The sequence below is a fragment of the Bos javanicus genome, chromosome 26, assembly GCF_032452875.1.
Source record: "Bos javanicus breed banteng chromosome 26, ARS-OSU_banteng_1.0, whole genome shotgun sequence".
NCBI lineage: Eukaryota > Metazoa > Chordata > Mammalia > Artiodactyla > Bovidae > Bos > Bos javanicus.
In genome coordinates, this window is record NC_083893.1 from 30,987,580 (window position 1) to 31,005,786 (window position 18,207).

General features: G+C 35.0%; 1 protein-coding gene across 4 annotated transcripts in view; it reads left to right on the forward strand.

The window, feature by feature from the left end:
• SHOC2 (SHOC2 leucine rich repeat scaffold protein) overlaps nt 1–17,841 on the forward strand; it is an 87,433-nt gene extending 69,592 nt beyond the window's left edge. For all 4 annotated transcript variants that reach the window (XM_061403438.1, XM_061403439.1, XM_061403437.1 and 1 more), the window contains exons 4-9: nt 4,689–4,819; nt 7,786–7,974; nt 11,083–11,205; nt 13,451–13,588; nt 14,120–14,237; nt 15,715–17,841. In XM_061403438.1, coding sequence (XP_061259422.1) covers nt 4,689–4,819; nt 7,786–7,974; nt 11,083–11,205; nt 13,451–13,588; nt 14,120–14,237; nt 15,715–15,923 — 908 coding nt within the window. In that variant the 3' untranslated portion in view covers nt 15,924–17,841. The remainder of the gene's footprint in view (nt 1–4,688; nt 4,820–7,785; nt 7,975–11,082; nt 11,206–13,450; nt 13,589–14,119; nt 14,238–15,714) is intronic.
• Nucleotides 17,842–18,207: the final 366 nt, after the last annotated feature.

Here is an 18,207-nt window from a genome sequence, read left to right on the forward strand (position 1 = left end):
TGTGCTTTGCACTGAAATTCTGTGCAAATTTCAGTAGAAATGCATAGCAAGCTCCCTTACTTAAAGGATTTTCAGTCTGTTGGGGGAAGTAACTAATTCATGAAACAACCAGCAATGTAGACTGTAAGTAAAATGCTAATGTATAATGAAAACAGCATGTAGCCATGTGTCCGGTTTAGAGGGAGATCAATAAGATCTTGATAGAATGGCCAGAGAAAACTTCATGAAGAAATATGCTGGACTTAGTATGGAATAAAAAATGCATTCCGTGAGCTGAACAGCAAGGACAGTCAAACAGCATGGAGGCAAGAATGAGCATATCATGCTTCTGTGTCAGGAGGAAACTAGTTCACTGGATCAGGGTTGATAAAATTCACAAAAAACGATTACTTGATAAGGAGCCAATTGAGTTTGATTCTAGCTCTGCCATCAAGTCACTTCACATGTCTTATGCTAAAGTCCATTTTGAGTACTCTCAGATGGTTCTTATTGGTGCTGCTTGGGTATCTTTTTAATCTCTTGTCTTTTTTGGGGGGTGGGGGGGTTGACTATCTGAAACTTGAAACCACCATGCTCTGTTTTTCCACAGCTTAGCTCATATACTCACTGTATGGAGAAAATGAGCCTCACAGTGTAAAGTGTCCAAACATCTTACCTCTCTGTGTTAATATAAAGCTTCTCCATAATGTAAACTATTCATTCAATAAAAGGATGGTATAAAGATATCACAGTTTTTAAAATTAAACTGACTTCAGAATTACAGAATTTTTCTTTATCAAAAGGACATTTTAAAATTAAAAAATTATAGAAAATTAGGGAAATTCTAGACAAGTTCAAAGAAAAAAATTTAATCTGTATTTCTATCATATAGAGATAACTTAAACTCTTTGCATGTGTATGTAATCATACAGATCATACAAAACACATGATTTTGTTACCTGACTTCATTTAATGTCATAACAGTCTTTCATATCTTACAAGATTTTTTGTAGAATAATTTTAATAGGTACAGAATATAGCAGACTATAGTAGTACCATAGAATAGGATTATCTTTTGAGTATCTATTTCATATCAGTCATTGTACTAAGTATCTTACATACATTGTATTTAATCATTAGAGCAACCCTGTCAGATATTAGACATTATCCTCACTTTATGGATGAGGAGATAGACTAAGTTAAGTAACTTACCCAGGGACACGTAGATATAGAATATCCTTTGTTTTTGCTGTTACACTGTGATGCCTTCAATCTAAATAATTATGCATCAATTCTTAAACATAAAGGTGGTCCCCATTTTTTGCTATTAGAAACTTGACTATAATTTCATCATAAAGCAGATTATTTTTTGCCAGCCCAATTTCCAAGTAATATTTGTATCATATTTAATGTCATAGTGGAGAAAGGAATGGCTGCCCACTCCAGTATTCTTGCCTGGAGAATTCCATGGACAGAGGAGCCTGTGGGCTACAATCCATGGGGTCGCAGAGTCGGACACGACTGAGCAACTAACACTACAATGTCATAGTTCACTGATAGAAATAATAATGTTCTTGTACTTATTTTTAATCTCTGAATTCTCTGGAACTTTGGAAAGTGATCCAGTTCTCTGCTTGTTTCCCCCCCACCTCCAAAATTGACACATATCCCTGGAGTGTCATTAGAAAGACAGTGGTGAAGCATCCTTATTTAATTTAGGAAGCACTGTAAAGACAAAGTTAACTTGTCTTTTCTAAGTGGTCGTTTTTACTGTTGCTTTTTAATTCAGTTTTCTGCCTGTTGGAAATCTTAATTAATCATAACTAGTGAACTCTTGACCCAGTTTCCAAACACTGTTATAAGAACGTAATGAAAATGAGTATACCATACCTCTGGAATAGTTCTAATTGCAGGAATTGAAATGATTGCTAAGGTTTTTTTGCACTGTAGTTGGCTAGACTTATGGTATATAGACTTATCAGAGTATTTTTGATACCAGTAACTAACTCTTAAAAATGTAAAGGGTAAAAATTAGCTCCATTTGGGCATTTCTTACAATTTTGATCACTATTTTCTTCAGCAAGAGCTCCTGCTGCTGCTAAGTTGCTTCAGTTGCCTCCGACTCTGTGAGACCCCGTAGACTGCAGCCCACCAGGCTCCACTGTCCCTGGGATTCTCCAGGCAAGAACACTGGAGTGGGTTGCCATTTCCTTCTCCAATGCATGAAAGTGAAAAGTGAAAATGAAGTCGCTCAGTCGTGTCCGACTCCTAGCGACTCCATGGACTGCAGCCTACCAGGCTGGAAAGATGCAAATGAATATAACTAGATGAGGAATATGAGACAAGGTGACTGCTCTGCTAGGTTTAAGGCTTATCTTATTCTGTAGGCTAATACATGTTTTCTGTAAATATTGGAGTAATGTATCTAAAAGTTATTCATACAATGACTTTCTGAAAAATAGAGCAGAAATTCGAAAGAAATTGACAAACATCAGACAGTTGCTGAAAGTTGAAAGGCACCAAAATACTTATCTCCAAAATGTTGTGTGACACAGGCATCCACTTCTATACAGACCTACTTTGGAGATATTGTCGATTCCATCTCAGAGCACTTCAACAAAGCAACTATCACAATAAAGTGTCACACAAATTTTTTTGTTTGCCAGTGTATATAAAAGTTCTGTTACACAGTACTGTAGTCTATTAAGTGTGCAGTACCATTTTGTCTAAAAACTATACATGCCTTAATTAAAAATACTTTATTGAAAAAGTATCATTCAGATTATAGAGTAGCTCTTTTGATTTCTTTCAGTTATTTCTGGCTTTTGATTTAAAGTGAAAGACATGCAATTCTGACTTTGACTTGGTTAGAAGTCACTGTAGGGTCATTATTGGCTTAATTTCAATATTGTTGTATTTCAGGGGAGAGGGAGAGAGACAGGGAAGCAACTGTTTGGTGGAGCATAAAGAATATACATAGCATTTACCAATTAAGTTCACCATCTTAAATAAGTGCAGTTCATGGCACCCCAAAACAATTACACTAGTAACATCCAAGATCACTGATCATAGATCTCCAAAACAAGTATAATAATAACATAAAAGTTTGAAATGTAGCGAGAATTACTAAAATGTGACACAGAGACATTAAGTGAACAAATGCTTTTGTGAAAAATGGCACAAGTAGATTTGTTCAAAGTATGGTTGCCACAAACCTTTGATATATAAACACACAATATCAGTGAAGCACAATAAAGAAAAGTATAATAAAATGAAGTATCCTTTTAATTTCTAATACTGGTTATACTGTTGAATTTAAAACTAGAGGCTAACATTTAACCTAGCCCAACTAAAAAGGTTGTAGCAACAATTACATTGTTGAATCAGAAATTAACCAGCCATGACAAAAAAAAAAAAAAAAATACATTGAACTAAATTCTCATTACTCATCTTTTTTGGTATCAAAATGAGTTTATACTATTTTGAAAATTAAATTTGATTTAAACCTGTGATAGCAGATATCATCATATTCATCCATGTAGCTTATATGTAGCTTACCATAGGTCTTGGCTATAGAAGTATAAAATGTCTGTCTTTCTGCTCTGCTCATTTTAGGTATTCAATAGTGACTAATATGCTCAAGCTGGATATGCTTAGATAATGAGAGACTGTAGCTTTCACTTTTGTTCATAAAAAATTATTTTGAGAAATTTTTAACCATCAAGTCAACTTTTTAGAGAAATTTTGGATTGTTTATATTTAAACTCATGAAAAATATTGAACCTTTCTGATCTCACAAAATAATTGTGCATCTCGTATTTTAAGTAATTATCATTTATTCAATTCAGTCGCTCAGTAGTGTCCGACTCTCTGCGACCCCATGAATCGCAGCACGCCAGGCCTCCCTGTCCATCACCATCTCCTGGAGTTCACTCAAACTCATGTCCATCGAGTCAGTGATGCCATCCAGCCATCTCATCGTCTGTCATCCCCTTTTCCTCCTGCCCCTAATCCCTCCCAGCATCAGAGTCTTTTCCAATGAGTCAACTCTTCGCATGAGGTTGCCAAAGTACTGGAGTTTCAGCTTTAGCATCACTCCTTCCAAAGAACACCCAGGACTGATCTCCTTTAGAATGGACTGGTTGGATCTCCCTGTAGTCCAAGGGACTCCCAAGAGTCTTCTCCAACACCACAGTTCAAAAGCATCAATTCTTTGGCGCTCAGCTTTCTTCACAGTCCAACTCTCACATCTATACACGACCACTGGGAAAACCATAGCTTTGACTAGACGAACCTTTGTTGGCAAAGTAATGTCTCTGCTTTTGAATATGCTGTCTAGGTTGGTCATAACTTTTCTTCCAAGGAGTAAACTTCTATCATTTATTACTTTGATGTTATTCAACTGGGCCTTGTCTAAAGGTTAATATTTTATTTAAGTGTGCCAATACTTTCCAATAACTGATTTTAAAAATTGACTTGTAGCTGTGTATTTCATTATTTCTCTAAGACGGTGGACACAAAAGTGGCTTCAGTTTCATCCTGATTGGTAGAGTGTACTGTGTAGTTTTTTGGTACAAAAAGTTAGGGCTCTTGCTGAAATAGTACTTGAAAGTAATTTATAAATATTGCTTGATAATCGCCTGGGAGAGTGACAGGCTTATCAGATTAAAAAAAACAATTCCTTTTTTTTTTTTTTTTTATGTTCACAGGAAATCTGTCCAGTTTAAGTCGTCTTGGTCTGAGATACAACAGACTGTCAGCAATACCCAGATCATTGGCAAAATGCAGTGCACTTGAAGAATTAAATTTAGAGAACAATAACATTTCTACTTTACCAGAGGTAAGAAGTGAATTATGGTAAACTCTTGAAACGAGTCTATAACATAATGAAGGGAAGATTAATCAGTCTTTACAGCTTGGTAAATTTGATGATTGAGTTTGCTTAAATAATGGGTGTGCTGTGATACATATCCCATCGCTGAGATAAAAAAATTCCAAAAAAGAAAGAGCAGGTATGTTTTAGCATACCCAGCAACTAGTAAGTTTGCTTATAGTTATTCAAGCATATTTTACTGTAATATTCTAACATGAGAAGAATTGTGGACTTAATGGATTGACTGAACTTTGCAAAGTCTTTTTTTTCTAATAATTAAAAATACCTTGTGTAGTTTCTAGTCTGGACCAGTTCACTAAAACTACTGTGACAGTATCTCACCTGTGGCAAAAGAGCACTATTGTTAGTAGTAAGTAGTAGTTTGGGATTAGGAAATAGAATCCACAGATTGTAGATATAGCCCTGACAGCTAGACTGTTTGGATTTTTAAATTTCTGTGATAATGGTAATTCTTAACTTGAAAATGGGTGAAGTTCTACTGTTTAATATCATCCTCTTTTCTAACAGTGATTCATATCCCATAATAAGGCAAATAATTAACACATTAATTAGATCTTGTTGGCATTCTTTTAGGGTGTGATTTATGAGTTTAAGTAAGACTGACCTCTTTTACAGTGTCATTATGTCTAAATGTAAAGACTAGGTATATACCAAGTTTCACCTAGTGAGAAATTTTAACATTTATTTATATATCCAGTCATATTGTCACTGAAGGGAAACATAATTATTGGGTATCTTAGGATAAAGACATGTGCTGAGTACTTTCATATAACTTTGTGACCGAAATAAGTCAGGATTTATTTTTGATAGAATTATAAAGAAGACAGCTCTCTTCAGTCTGTTTATGGAAGAAGGGGTGTGTGTGTATATTTAAACATACCCATTTTCAGATAGAGAAGTATGGATGAAATACTTGATAGGCCTTGTTCAAACATTGGAAAGCATTTTTATTTAAAGGTAGTCTATGTGCTTTGGAAGTAGCATATTCTTAATGCAAATGTGTAATTATCTGCATTTATAATAACAAGAAAAACAATAAAAACCATTAAACAGCACTTAGATATTCAAGCTGGCAAGAAAAATCGGGAAAGTGATTTTCAAAGGGGGCTCATTATATTGCTGAAATCGGAGCTGGCAAAATCACTATATACTTTTCCATTTGAAGACTGTCTGCAAATGGACTAGTTTTAATGGATACCCAAAGACTAAAGGAGAAGGAACTTAATAAATTTAAGCCCATATACTCAAGGCATAAGGCTGGAAGCTTTACATGTATTATTTCATTTTTATCTTCACTGTAATCCTACTGATTATTGGAGTGGTCTCATCAAATAGAGAAATAAGACTTGAGAAGTCATGTTTTTGGCCAAATGTGTCACCCTGAAATATTTTTTTCTGGGAATATAGTGAGAGATATATTGATTGATTAATTCACTGAAGCTTACAAGGCTGGTAAGTAGAAGATCTGAGATGGGAACCCAGATGTGTTTGACTCTGCAGCAATGGTCAGCAACCTCAAAGCTTCACAGTATGACCTTAGAATGAAAAGGTTGGAGAGCTGCCTTACAGCAATCCAGAATGTTTTCTTCTGCTTCTCTGAGTATTTAAAATGGTTTTTCATCCTTTAAGATTTCACTCACTTTAAATTGTCTTCTGCTTTTCCAGTTATTCCAGTATTTCTCCTTTTCTTTGAATTTAAATAAAGAAGTGACTTATAAAGTTACTTATATATATATATATTTATTTATTTAAAAAATCTTTACTACAACCTATAAAACAAGACATCATCCTCTTACAAATGAATAGAACAAAGGTTCAGAGAGATAACTTGCTCAAAGTCATGAACTACTAAAAGATGGGACCAGGATTTAAAACTATTTTATAGCCTGAACCAGTGTTTCTCAAACATTAATGAGCATACAAATCACCTGGAAATCTTAAGATTCATATTATGATTCTGTGGAGGTGGGGCCTAAGAGTCCACATTTCTAACAAGCTCTCTGGGGATACGGATGCTGCTCTTCTTTAAACCAGACTTTGAATAGCAAGAGCCTATTCTGTATAATTTATTATTGATTATATAGAGTTGTATATTATTTTCTTTTTCCTATCTGTGTGCTTTATTTCTCTAAATGGAATTTAGTCTTCCTGATGGTAGAGATCCTTTTATAATACTAAACACCTAGTACTCTGGTTACACGGTGGGGGACTGAAGTAAGAGGGAATATGGGGTTATGTGCTAAGTGAATACTTGTTTGATAGATGTATATTCCCTCAGAAATTTACAGTATGGAAAAGCAATGTATTATATAATATCAAAAAGTAGTGTTACCTTCTGAATTTAATATTCTTAAAAGGAACATTTAAATTACTGAATGATACCTTATTCTGTGTCAGGTATTATATTAATCTTAATAATAATTTAGAGATAGATACTTAACCAAGACTTGAATAGCACTGAATACACAGCAGGTGATGGAGTCAGGACTCAGACCCAGGACTGTCTGATACCAGTCCTCTGTAAGATCCTGTATGAGAGGTCTCAAACTGGCCACTCATGAAACACCTCTTACCCACAGATACATTATCTTTACCCTGTAGAGTATTTTAAATAAAGCCAAAGAATAAAAGGAGATTTAATATAAGTAAATGAATTTCCTGTTTCTTCCTAAATTCTGAAAATCTGACTACATTGGCTGCACATCCCTGCAAGGTAACAATTAGCTAGAGCTGAGTAGTGAATGACTTTCCTTCTGGATGAGGCATTATAGAACCGGCCCAGCCAGTGTCTGTCATTTGTTACCTGCAAGACTCCCCCAGGCATTTGTTTGGTACTGCTGCTCTATGTTCTACAGAATAAGTCTTGTTATAGTTCTAATTATTATGCTTATTTCATTTTTTGTTTTTAACAGAGTCTTTTATCAAGTCTTGTGAAACTGAATAGTTTGACATTAGCTAGAAATTGCTTCCAGTTATATCCAGTAGGTGGTCCCTCTCAATTTTCCACTATCTATTCCCTCAATATGGAACACAATCGAATCAACAAAATCCCATTTGGAATTTTCTCCAGAGCAAAAGTATTAAGTAAGCTGAATATGAAGGTAAGCCTCTATTTGTGTTAGGGGAAAATCACTACTTTAACTAGTACTTTTAGTGTATTTATGATTTATCAGAATGGGCAATTGTTTCTTCCTTATGCTGTGCTCATTTTTAAATTGGATTGTTTGGGTTTTTCTTTTTTTACTGTTGAGTTGCAGTTCTTTATGTATTTTGGATGTTAATGCTTTGTCAGTTATATGATTTGCAACTATTTTCTCCCAGTGGGTGATTTTTAGTTTCTTGTTGCTTGTCTATATTCTCTACCATGAATGAATCACATTTGTAGTAAGGAAAAGAAATTTTATTGCAGAAGGAAGGAAGAAATGAAAAATGGTTTGTCCAGCAATTTAATTTGTAGTGAACAAACTTATTTTTCTTGACTTCCTACTTTTGCATTCCAGTCCCGTATAATGAAAAGGACATCTTTTTTGGGATGTTAGTTCTAAAAGGCCTTGTAGGTCTTCATAAAACCGTTCAACTTCAGCTTCTTCAGCATTACTGGTTGGGGCATAGACTTGGAATGCAAAAGTAGGAAGTCAAGAAACACCTGGAGTAACAGGCAAATTTGCCCTTGGAGTACAGAATGAAGCAGGGCAAAGGCTAATAAGAGTTTTGCCAAGAGAACGCACTGGTCATAGCAAACACCCTCTTCCAACAACACAAGAGAAGACTACACACGGGCATCACCAGATGGTCAACACCGATATCAGATTAATTATATTCTTTGCAGCCAAAGATGGAGAAGCTCTATACAGTCAGCAAAAACAAGACCGGGAGCTGACTGTGGCTCAGATCATGAACTCCTTATTGCCAAATTCAGACTTAAACTGAAGAAAGTGGGGAAAACCACTAGACCATTCAGGTATGAGCTAAATCAAATCCCTTATGATTATACAGTGGAAGTGAGAAATAGATTTAAGGGACTAGATCTGATAGACAGAGTGCCTGATGAACTATGGATGGAGGTTCATGACATTGTACAGGAGACAGGGATCAAGACCATCCCCAAGAAAAAGAAATGTAAAAAAGCAAGATGGCTGGCTGGGGAGGCTGTACAAATAGCTGTAAAAAGAAGAGAAGTGAAAAGCAAAGGAGAAAAGGAAAGATATACCCATTTGAATGCAGAGTTCCAAAGAATAGCAAGGAGAGATAAGAAAGCCTTCCTCACCAACCAATGCAAAGAAATAGAGGAAAACAATAGAATGGGAAAGACTAGAGATCTCTTCAAGACTATTAGAGCTACCAAGGGAACATTTCATGCAAAGATGGGCTCAATAAAGGGCAGAAATGGTAGGGACCTATCAGAAGCAGAAGATATTAAGAAGAGGTGGCAAGAATACACAGAAGAACTGTACAAAAAAGATCTTCACAACCAAGATTATCACGATGGTGTGATCACTCACACTCAGCTAGAACCAGACATCCTGGAATGTGAAGTCAAGTGGGCCTTAGAAAGCATCACTACGAACAAAGCTAGTGGAGGTGATGGAATTCCAGTTGAGCTATTTCAAATCCCGAAAGATGATGCTGTGAAAGTGCTGCACTCTATATGTCAGCAAATTTGGAAAACTCAGCAGTGGCCACAGGACTGGAAAAGGTCAGTTTTCACTCCAGTCCCAAAGAAAGGCAATGCCAAAGAATGCTTAAACTACACACAATTGTAGTCATCTTACACACTAGTAAGGTAATGCTCAAAATTCTCCAGGCCAGGCTTCAGCAATATGTGAACCGTGAACTTCCAGATGTTCAAGCTGGTTTTAGAAAAGGCAGGTGAACCAGAGATCAAATGGCCAACATCTGCTGAATCATGGAAAAGCAAAAGAGTTCCAGGAAAACATCTATTTCTGCTTTATTGACTATGCCAAAGCCTTTGACTATGTGGATCACAACAAACTATGGAAAATTCTGAGAGATGGAAATACCACACCACCTGACCTGACTCTTGAGAAACCTGTATGCAGGTCAGGAAGCAACAGTTAGACCTGGACATGAAACAACAGACTGGTTCCAAATAGGAAAAGGAGTTTGTCAAGGCTGTATATTAGTGTGTCAATATATATAAGCTTATTTAACTTATATGTAGAGTGCATGATGAGAAACGCTGGGCTGGAGGAAGCACAAGCTGGAATCAAGATTGCTAGGAGAAATATCAATAACCTCAGATATGTAGATGATAACCACCCTTATGGCAGAAAGTGAAGAACTAAAGAGCCTCTTGATGAAAGTGAAAGAGTAGAGTGAAAAAAGTTAGCTTAAAGCTCAACATTCAGAAAACTAAGATCATGGCATCCGGTCCCGTCACTTCATGGCAAATAGATGGGGAAACAGTAGAAACAGTGGCTGACTATTTTTTGGGCTCCAAAATCACAGCAGATGGTGATTGCAGCCATGAAATTAAAAGACACTTACTCCTTGGAAGAAAAGTTACGACCAACCTAGATAGCATATTAAACAGCAGAGACCTTACTTTGTCAACAAAGGTCCGTCTAGTCAAGGCTATGGTTTTTCCAGGGGTCATGTATGGATGTGAGAGTTGGACTATAAAGAAAGCTGAGCGCTGAAGAATTGATGCTTTTGAACTGTGGTGTTGGAGAAGGCTCTCTAGAGTCCCTTGGACAGCAAGGAGATCCAACCAGTCCATCCTAAAGGAGATCAGTCCTGGGTGTTCATTGGAAGGACTGATGTTGAAGCTGAAACTCCAATACTTTGGCCACCTGATGTGAAGAACTGACTCCATGGAAAAGACCCTGATGCTGGGAACGACTGAAGGCAGGAGGAGGAGACTACAGATAATGAAATGGTTGGATGGCATCACCTACTCGATGGACATCATTTTGAGCAAGCTCCGGGGTTGGTGATGGACAGGGAATCCTGACGTGCTGTAGCCCATGGCGTCATGAAAATCGGACACGACTTAGTGACTGAACTTAACTGTATGGAAAACTTTGGAGGCTGAGTGTTTTTGTTCCTTGTTTTTCTTTCTTTCTATATTTAGATATTAAAGAAAGGGAATGTCTTTTTCTGTTTAAGAATTCTCTTTCTATAGGGAGTTACATATGGAGCTTTGTTTTTGTGGTTTTACCTTGAATGCTTCGTTTTATCTCTGTCAGGACAATCAATTGACATCACTTCCCTTGGATTTTGGAACTTGGACCAGTATGGTAGAATTGAATTTAGCTACCAATCAGCTCACAAAGATCCCTGAGGATGTGTCTGGTCTTGTTTCTCTTGAGGTGAGTATAAAAGAACATTTAGAACTCATTAGACTTTTCCACAGTTACCTCACTTATGAAGTTTACAATTAATCAGTTTCATAATTGAAGATCATAATTAGAAGTGTTAGTGCTCTCAGGACTTCCCTAGCAGTTCAGTTGTTCAAACTCTTCACTCCCAATGCAGAGGGTGTGGATTTGATCCCTGGTTGGAGAACTAAGGTCCTGTATGCCACGTGAAGTGGTCATAAATAAATAAATAGTCCAGATTCTGTCAATTAAAAAAAGAAATGTAGTGCTCTCTTAAACATGCAGCTGTATTAGGATGATGAAGTGTTGACTTAATCTGGGCTCAATGCTTTTGAATCACTCTTGCCCACTAAAAGTCGGTCGGTTTGAATACTATTAACTATCTTTGAAAGAAAGGGTCTCTAAAGCGCAGCATCTTTTGTATTTTTTTTCTTAATTCTTTCTAAGAATGCTATACCATTGTCCTCTAAAATAATTCTGGGTTCCTCATATTGGCATTCAGCACCCTTCATATAATTCTGACCTACTTTTTCATCCTAATTACCCACCTCCTCTTTTATTTACTAACTGAATTGATTAGTTTCTTTGTTGGCAATGTGTGCATATTTCTAGCTCTGTACCTTTATTGTTCCCAGTATCTAGAATGCTCTTTTCTCATCCCCTTAAAATTTTTCTTTTAAAATTATTTCTCACAATTAAAGATCCGTGCAGTCCATGGAGTTGCAAAGACTCAGACACAGTTTAGCAACTACTTTGTTGTTAAAGTAGTTAACAAAGATCTACCTTCCTGTTACTTCCTCAAAGATTTCTCCTGCCTCTGAATCCCTAGCATTTTCACTCTTTTGATGAAAAAGCTTACTAATAGTAAATATTTCTAAAATTGTCCTCATGTTTTTTTAAAAATTCTAATTTTTCTATTCTTTTATTATTGTATTTAATAAGGTGAAAAAGTATGGTGTAATGGCTAACAGCAGGAACTTTGAAGCCAAATAGATCTGGGTACAATTCCCCTTTTAACTATTTATGGATTTAATGTACCCAAGCTTCAGTTTCCTCAGCTGGGGAAAGTAATGGGGATAGTAATATATTCCTCATAGAATTGTGCTAGTGCTAATGAAGTCACTCAGTTGTGTTTGACTCTTTGTGACCCCATGGACTGTAGCCTGGCACGTTCCTCCATCCATGGGATTTTCCAGGCAAGAATATTGGAGTGGGTTGCCATTTCCTTCTCCACATAGAATTGTAATTAAGACTAAATGCAATAATGCACATTTTTCATTTAATATGTGGTGTTAGTGGTAAAGAATCCACCTGCCAGTGCAAGAGACACAGGGGACATGGGTTCAATCCCTGGATTGGGAAGATCCCCTGGAGGAGGGTATGGCAACCCATTCCAGTATTCTTGCCCGGAGACTCCCATGGACAAAGGAGCTTGGGGGGTTGCAGTCCAGTGGGTCACAAAGAATCGGATACAGCTGAAGCAACTTAGCATGCATACAAATAGTAGTAAACTCAGTGATAGCTACTATTGTCATTTTCTTGGTCTTATTGAATATGTTTACTTCATTGTATGTAGTATAACTTTGGAAGAAATAAGTGGGCATAAAAATTTAGCTAGAGCCTTACATAGATCTTTCCATTTAGTGCTCTTCTCACTATCCCCATACTCAGTATTGTTTGCCTACCTAACCCCCCTCCACTATAACTTCTCTGAGAATGAAGACTTGTATCTACTTCAACCTTTTTTCCCCTTCTTATTCAAGATACTGCAGGATGCCCTGCAATGTAATAAATTTACTACAAATAATAACTAGTGGATTGATATAGGCAGTTTAGAAGTCAATTGTTACCTACCTTAAATGATGGCTTGCTTGTAAGGAGTTTTGAATAAATAATTGGTTTCCTATTAGATAGATATTTGTAACCATTCAGTATCAAAATACCATTACCTGTATGAATCTTAGTGCAAGTAGTTAATAATTTTCATATTTTTTGTAATTTAGTTTAAATTCTTTCCTTTTGCTTTCATTAGTTTTGACTTTATCAAACTATTTTGTTTCCAGTAACTATGGTAATTTTTTTTTTAGAATAGTAAGTTTAATATCTTGTTATATAATTAGACATTACCCTAAATATTCACTGTTTAGAAAATTAACATTGCTTAATTTTAAGGCACATGATGATAATATATTTCTGTTTTGTGGGTTGTCAAACATTATCAATAATTTCTCTTTAGGTTTTAATATTATCAAACAATCTTCTAAAGAAGCTTCCTCATGGCCTTGGAAACCTTAGGAAGTTAAGAGAATTGGATCTAGAGGAGAACAAATTGGAATCCTTGCCAAATGAAATTGCTTATCTTAAGGATTTGCAGGTAAAACATTCTGATGATTTTATAGGTATATAATTAAAGTTTTTGGGATGCATTCCAAATTGTACATTTTTTTATTCTTGGACCAAATAGATTTTCCTATTAGAGCTGAATTTTATGTTCATGTAACCTAGCTGCTTTTGTCTTCCTAACAAATGATAGTGTTTGAAAGAAAAAGTTATTTAGTGATTTTTATATAATATGTAGCTCAGACAGTAAAGAATCTGCCTGCTATGCAGGAGACCCAGGTTCAGTATCTGGGTTGGGAAGATCCTCTGGAGAAAGGAATACAACCCACTCCAGTATTCTTGCCTGGAGAATCCCATGGACAGAGATTCCTGGAGGGCTACAGTCTGTGGGGTCGCAGAGTCAGACACGACTGAGTGACTAATACTACATTACTACTATATAATATTAGTCAATCTAATTTCCCTATAAATTTATCTTGCTGTTTAGTAGATGTAGTTTTTAAAAAATTTACATCAGTTACGGGAAACATACATGTAACCGTCTTTTATTTTGTTAACCTTTTAGAAATTAGTCTTGACAAACAACCAACTGACCACTCTTCCCAGAGGCATTGGTCACCTTACCAATCTTACACATCTAGGCCTTGGAGAGAACCTACTTACTCATCTTCCTGAGGAAATTGGTATGAACCCTTTGGGTATTTGACTGTACTAATAACATGCTTTCATTAGTTATTAGAACATGTGTTCAAGCAGTGTTTCTGATAAATAAATCTACTATTTTTGTCAACTTACTCAAATTACATCAAGCTCAAGATTTTTTTTATAGAGCACTAGTAGTAATAGTAGTAGTTGGTTAGTTTTTATTAGGTTTCCTCATGGGGAATTGAGTTTAACATAATATTTGAGAATGTTTTAGCATACTTGTATTTCAGTAGATTTAACGTTAATTTGGAGGAGTTCTTTTTCTTCCAAGTTTAAAAATTACACAAGCGTGAATTAAATTAGTTTCTTATGCCAAAAGAATTTTCCCTTGTGAGGTTTTAGGATTGATATTAATATTTGATTAATGTTAATATTTGAGTTACTTTAGAATTTTCCAAGTGTTTTCATACCCATTATTTCATACTGTCAATATGAACACCTTGAATTTTACGCAGTGCAAGTTGCTTCATGTTACAGTGTTTTAATCAATTACAGTCACATAGTACTAAAATTAGTAATCCCATTTGTTATTCTCTCATCTATACCATGCTGTTTCAGAGGCACTATAGATGAGTGGTTAAGGATGGTTTTGGAGTACAATAGACAATTCAAAATCTGGCTCTACTGCTTCTGGTTTTGTGGCATTGAATAAGGTACAGAACCTCCCTAAGCTTCAGGTTCCTATCTATAAAATATGGATTCTAGTAACTTTCCGTAAGGTTGCTCTGAATAATACATAAAATCTTAAATGTAAACAAATCCAATATCTAGTAACTTTTTAAATTAGTTCTATTACATACCACTGTCAAATATTAAGATTTTGAAATTAAAAAATTGGAAACTCATAAAGCAACTTTATATACTTATTTCTAGTGTGCTTATCCAGCTGGCCACATGCAATTGCTTGAGACTATTTGCCTAGAAAGTATGAGTATCCTAAGATGGTCTAAGGAAAAATTTTAAAAGATTACATAAATTGACTTTTGCCTTACTGGCAAATACATAATAACTCTCTTAACCTTTCACGTGAGAAATTTATTACTAAGAGAAATGATCACATTTCTTCAACATGAAAGTAATTATAGGCACTTACTATGTAAGTTGATTATATAATTTTTGAAATTTAAAATACACATGAATGCCAGGCTATCCCAAACAGAGTCTCTGGAGATACAGTATATATTTTTTCAAAGAAACTGAGCTTGAAAACCAAACATAAAGGAAGAGATTTTTATTGGTATAGCACGTGACCTGGACATCACTTTTTAAAAATCTCCCTTGTTTATTTGAATAAGCAGGAAAGTTTGAGATCCATGGTTGTAGAGAGTTTTAAAACTAAGAGAAGAGAGTAAAAGGCACTGTGTGTTCAGTATGTGTGATACCCAGGATAAGGATCATGCTCAGTTGAGCTTTTTAAATAATAACTAATTTTTTAAAAATTATTTTTTATAACAGGTACACTGGAGAATCTAGAAGAACTGTATTTGAATGACAACCCCAACCTGCATAGCCTTCCCTTTGAGCTGGCTCTTTGCAGCAAGCTTTCAATCATGAGTATTGAGAACTGTCCACTCAGCCATCTTCCACCTCAGATTGTTGCTGGGGGTCCTTCTTTCATCATTCAGTTCCTAAAGATGCAGGGTCCATATCGTGCCATGGTCTGATACAAATCTGCTGGTCCCACACACTGTTCAAAAATAGACTGCCGTTAATGTTTCATATCTATATCTGTATCTATTTATGTAGATATTGATATATTTGGCAGATTTATAAAGACTATGTTTATGTGTTTCTGCTAATAGAGGAATCATAGCCATTTAGATTTTTTTAAATTCTGTACAAAAAGCTTATATAAGTTTTCTTTGCTGAACTTGATGGATGTTTTTCTGTTGTGTAATATGATATGCCAGTTTGCTTAAAACATTTGCCAACAAATTATGAAATTATTAAACTTAAGGGCCAGAGGTAGTATAGTTAGATATACTTTTTCTTAGCAAAAATTCTGGGCAAGCAATTTTGTTGCAACTTTTCATATATATTTTCCCCTTACCAATTGTCAGATCTTTTTAGTATTATAGGCCCTGAAGGTAGAATTTTTCTTTTAACTTATTTTGAAATTTGAGATTTGAATTTTATATATTGTTTACAGTCAGAGTAAATCACTGGATTTTATTTTATTTTATTTTTTTTTGGTTTTGATTTGCTCTGTTTTGATCAGCAAAATCTCATTTATATCCTTTGCTAAAGAATTTGCATCAGCTGATTTAATATTAAAAGATATCTGCTTGTTGAAACAACTGGCAAAGTGAAAAGATACAGTCAAAAAATTTTGAATTCCTTTAATTGTGTTTCTCTGATCAATTGTGAAGCAAAATATCTGAAGTAAGTCTTTGGGTTGGGGGAAAGTATTGATACCTTTTCTAGTATAAATATCTTTTCTGAAGTTTAGGGGAACAGAAACTTGTAGTGTAAAGGAGTTTTCATTCCTGAAAGTTGCAGATCCACAGAAACTAACAGAATAATTTGGCAAAAAAAGAAAAAGATACACATAAACACACATAAACACATTCTATATATGTATATACAATGCTATATAGATATGTATTTATTATATCATAAACTGCGATAGGTAACTTTAAGGATTTCTCCCTAGCCTTGTACAATGAAATGAATGTTTTTCTTTGAACACTGCAATATATGTATGTTTCAAGGTTATTTAACAGTGTACTATGGTTTTATATCTTGACTTGCCTTGTACATCTTTCAGTTCTGGAATATCTGCGTCTAAGCACAATATCTTCACACTGTGCTATATTGCTGCTGAATTAAATGCACTTTTCCCCACAAATGGGGCACTGGCTTCAAACAATTCAGTTCAGTACCATTGATTTCAATCTCATCTTTCCTTTTTTGGTAGTTGTTAATAAAGTTACAGAAAAGAGCACATTGCATAAAAGTCATTGATAGTTCAGTGGAAGTTCTGTGAGATATGCATGTGCTATTTGGTATATTTTCTTTTGCTTTACTGCTTTTAAGGCTAGCAGTATTGTAAATGTGTGCCCCTTATTACAGTACTCTTACTTTTGATAGTGTTGGTCTAAGTCAATTTAATTACTGAAGAGACTCACAGAGCAAGTGCATTCTAGATATACCATCCTAAAAAACACTTCCCATATAATGAATAACTATTATGTATAATTACATGTTGCTGCTTGGTTTTCTTTTTTTTTTTTCTATTTAGATGGGCATTGTAATTTAAATAAAACCATTTTTGAAGTGAGGTTATAACATTAAGATGGAAATTTGGATTGTTGTTTTGCTTTTCCTGGCACTCAAAATCAGGACGAAGTTTGAAGTTGAACCTATAGTCGTAATTGGCAATTTTTTAAGGAGCAACTAAGAAATGGAAGGCAGGTAAAGATATAAAACCGTAGAATGCTTAAATGTGCTGTAAAACTATTGTAGATGTCACTGGATTTTACCAGGTAATATCCTTTCTTCTTTTTTTTTTTCCATCTACTGTGGCTTTTCAGTTAAAATTGTGTTTATAAAAGGAATTTGTTTATTACAGCTCTACCTGAAGCTTGTATGTGTGGTTTTTATAAAAATCTCATATCAAAGTGTGTTTATATCTTAAGATAATGGAACTTGAACTTTAAAGGCAGTAACCTAATGTTTTTTTTTTTTTTAATGGGTATTGTTTCTTAAAAATGAAAATAGATACAGTTTTTGAAATATTTTTGTTCCCCTACATTCATTTATGTTAGTTTATAATAGAAATGCAAGGTGATCACAACCCTACGTGTAGAAGTTATAGACAAACCATCTATAGCTAAGGAATTAAAATTTTTTAAGGTGCATAAAATATGTCACATGTATGGCTGTCACCTTAGAGAGCTTATGGATTTCATTACTTCTAACATGAAGCTAAATGGACTCTTAATTTCC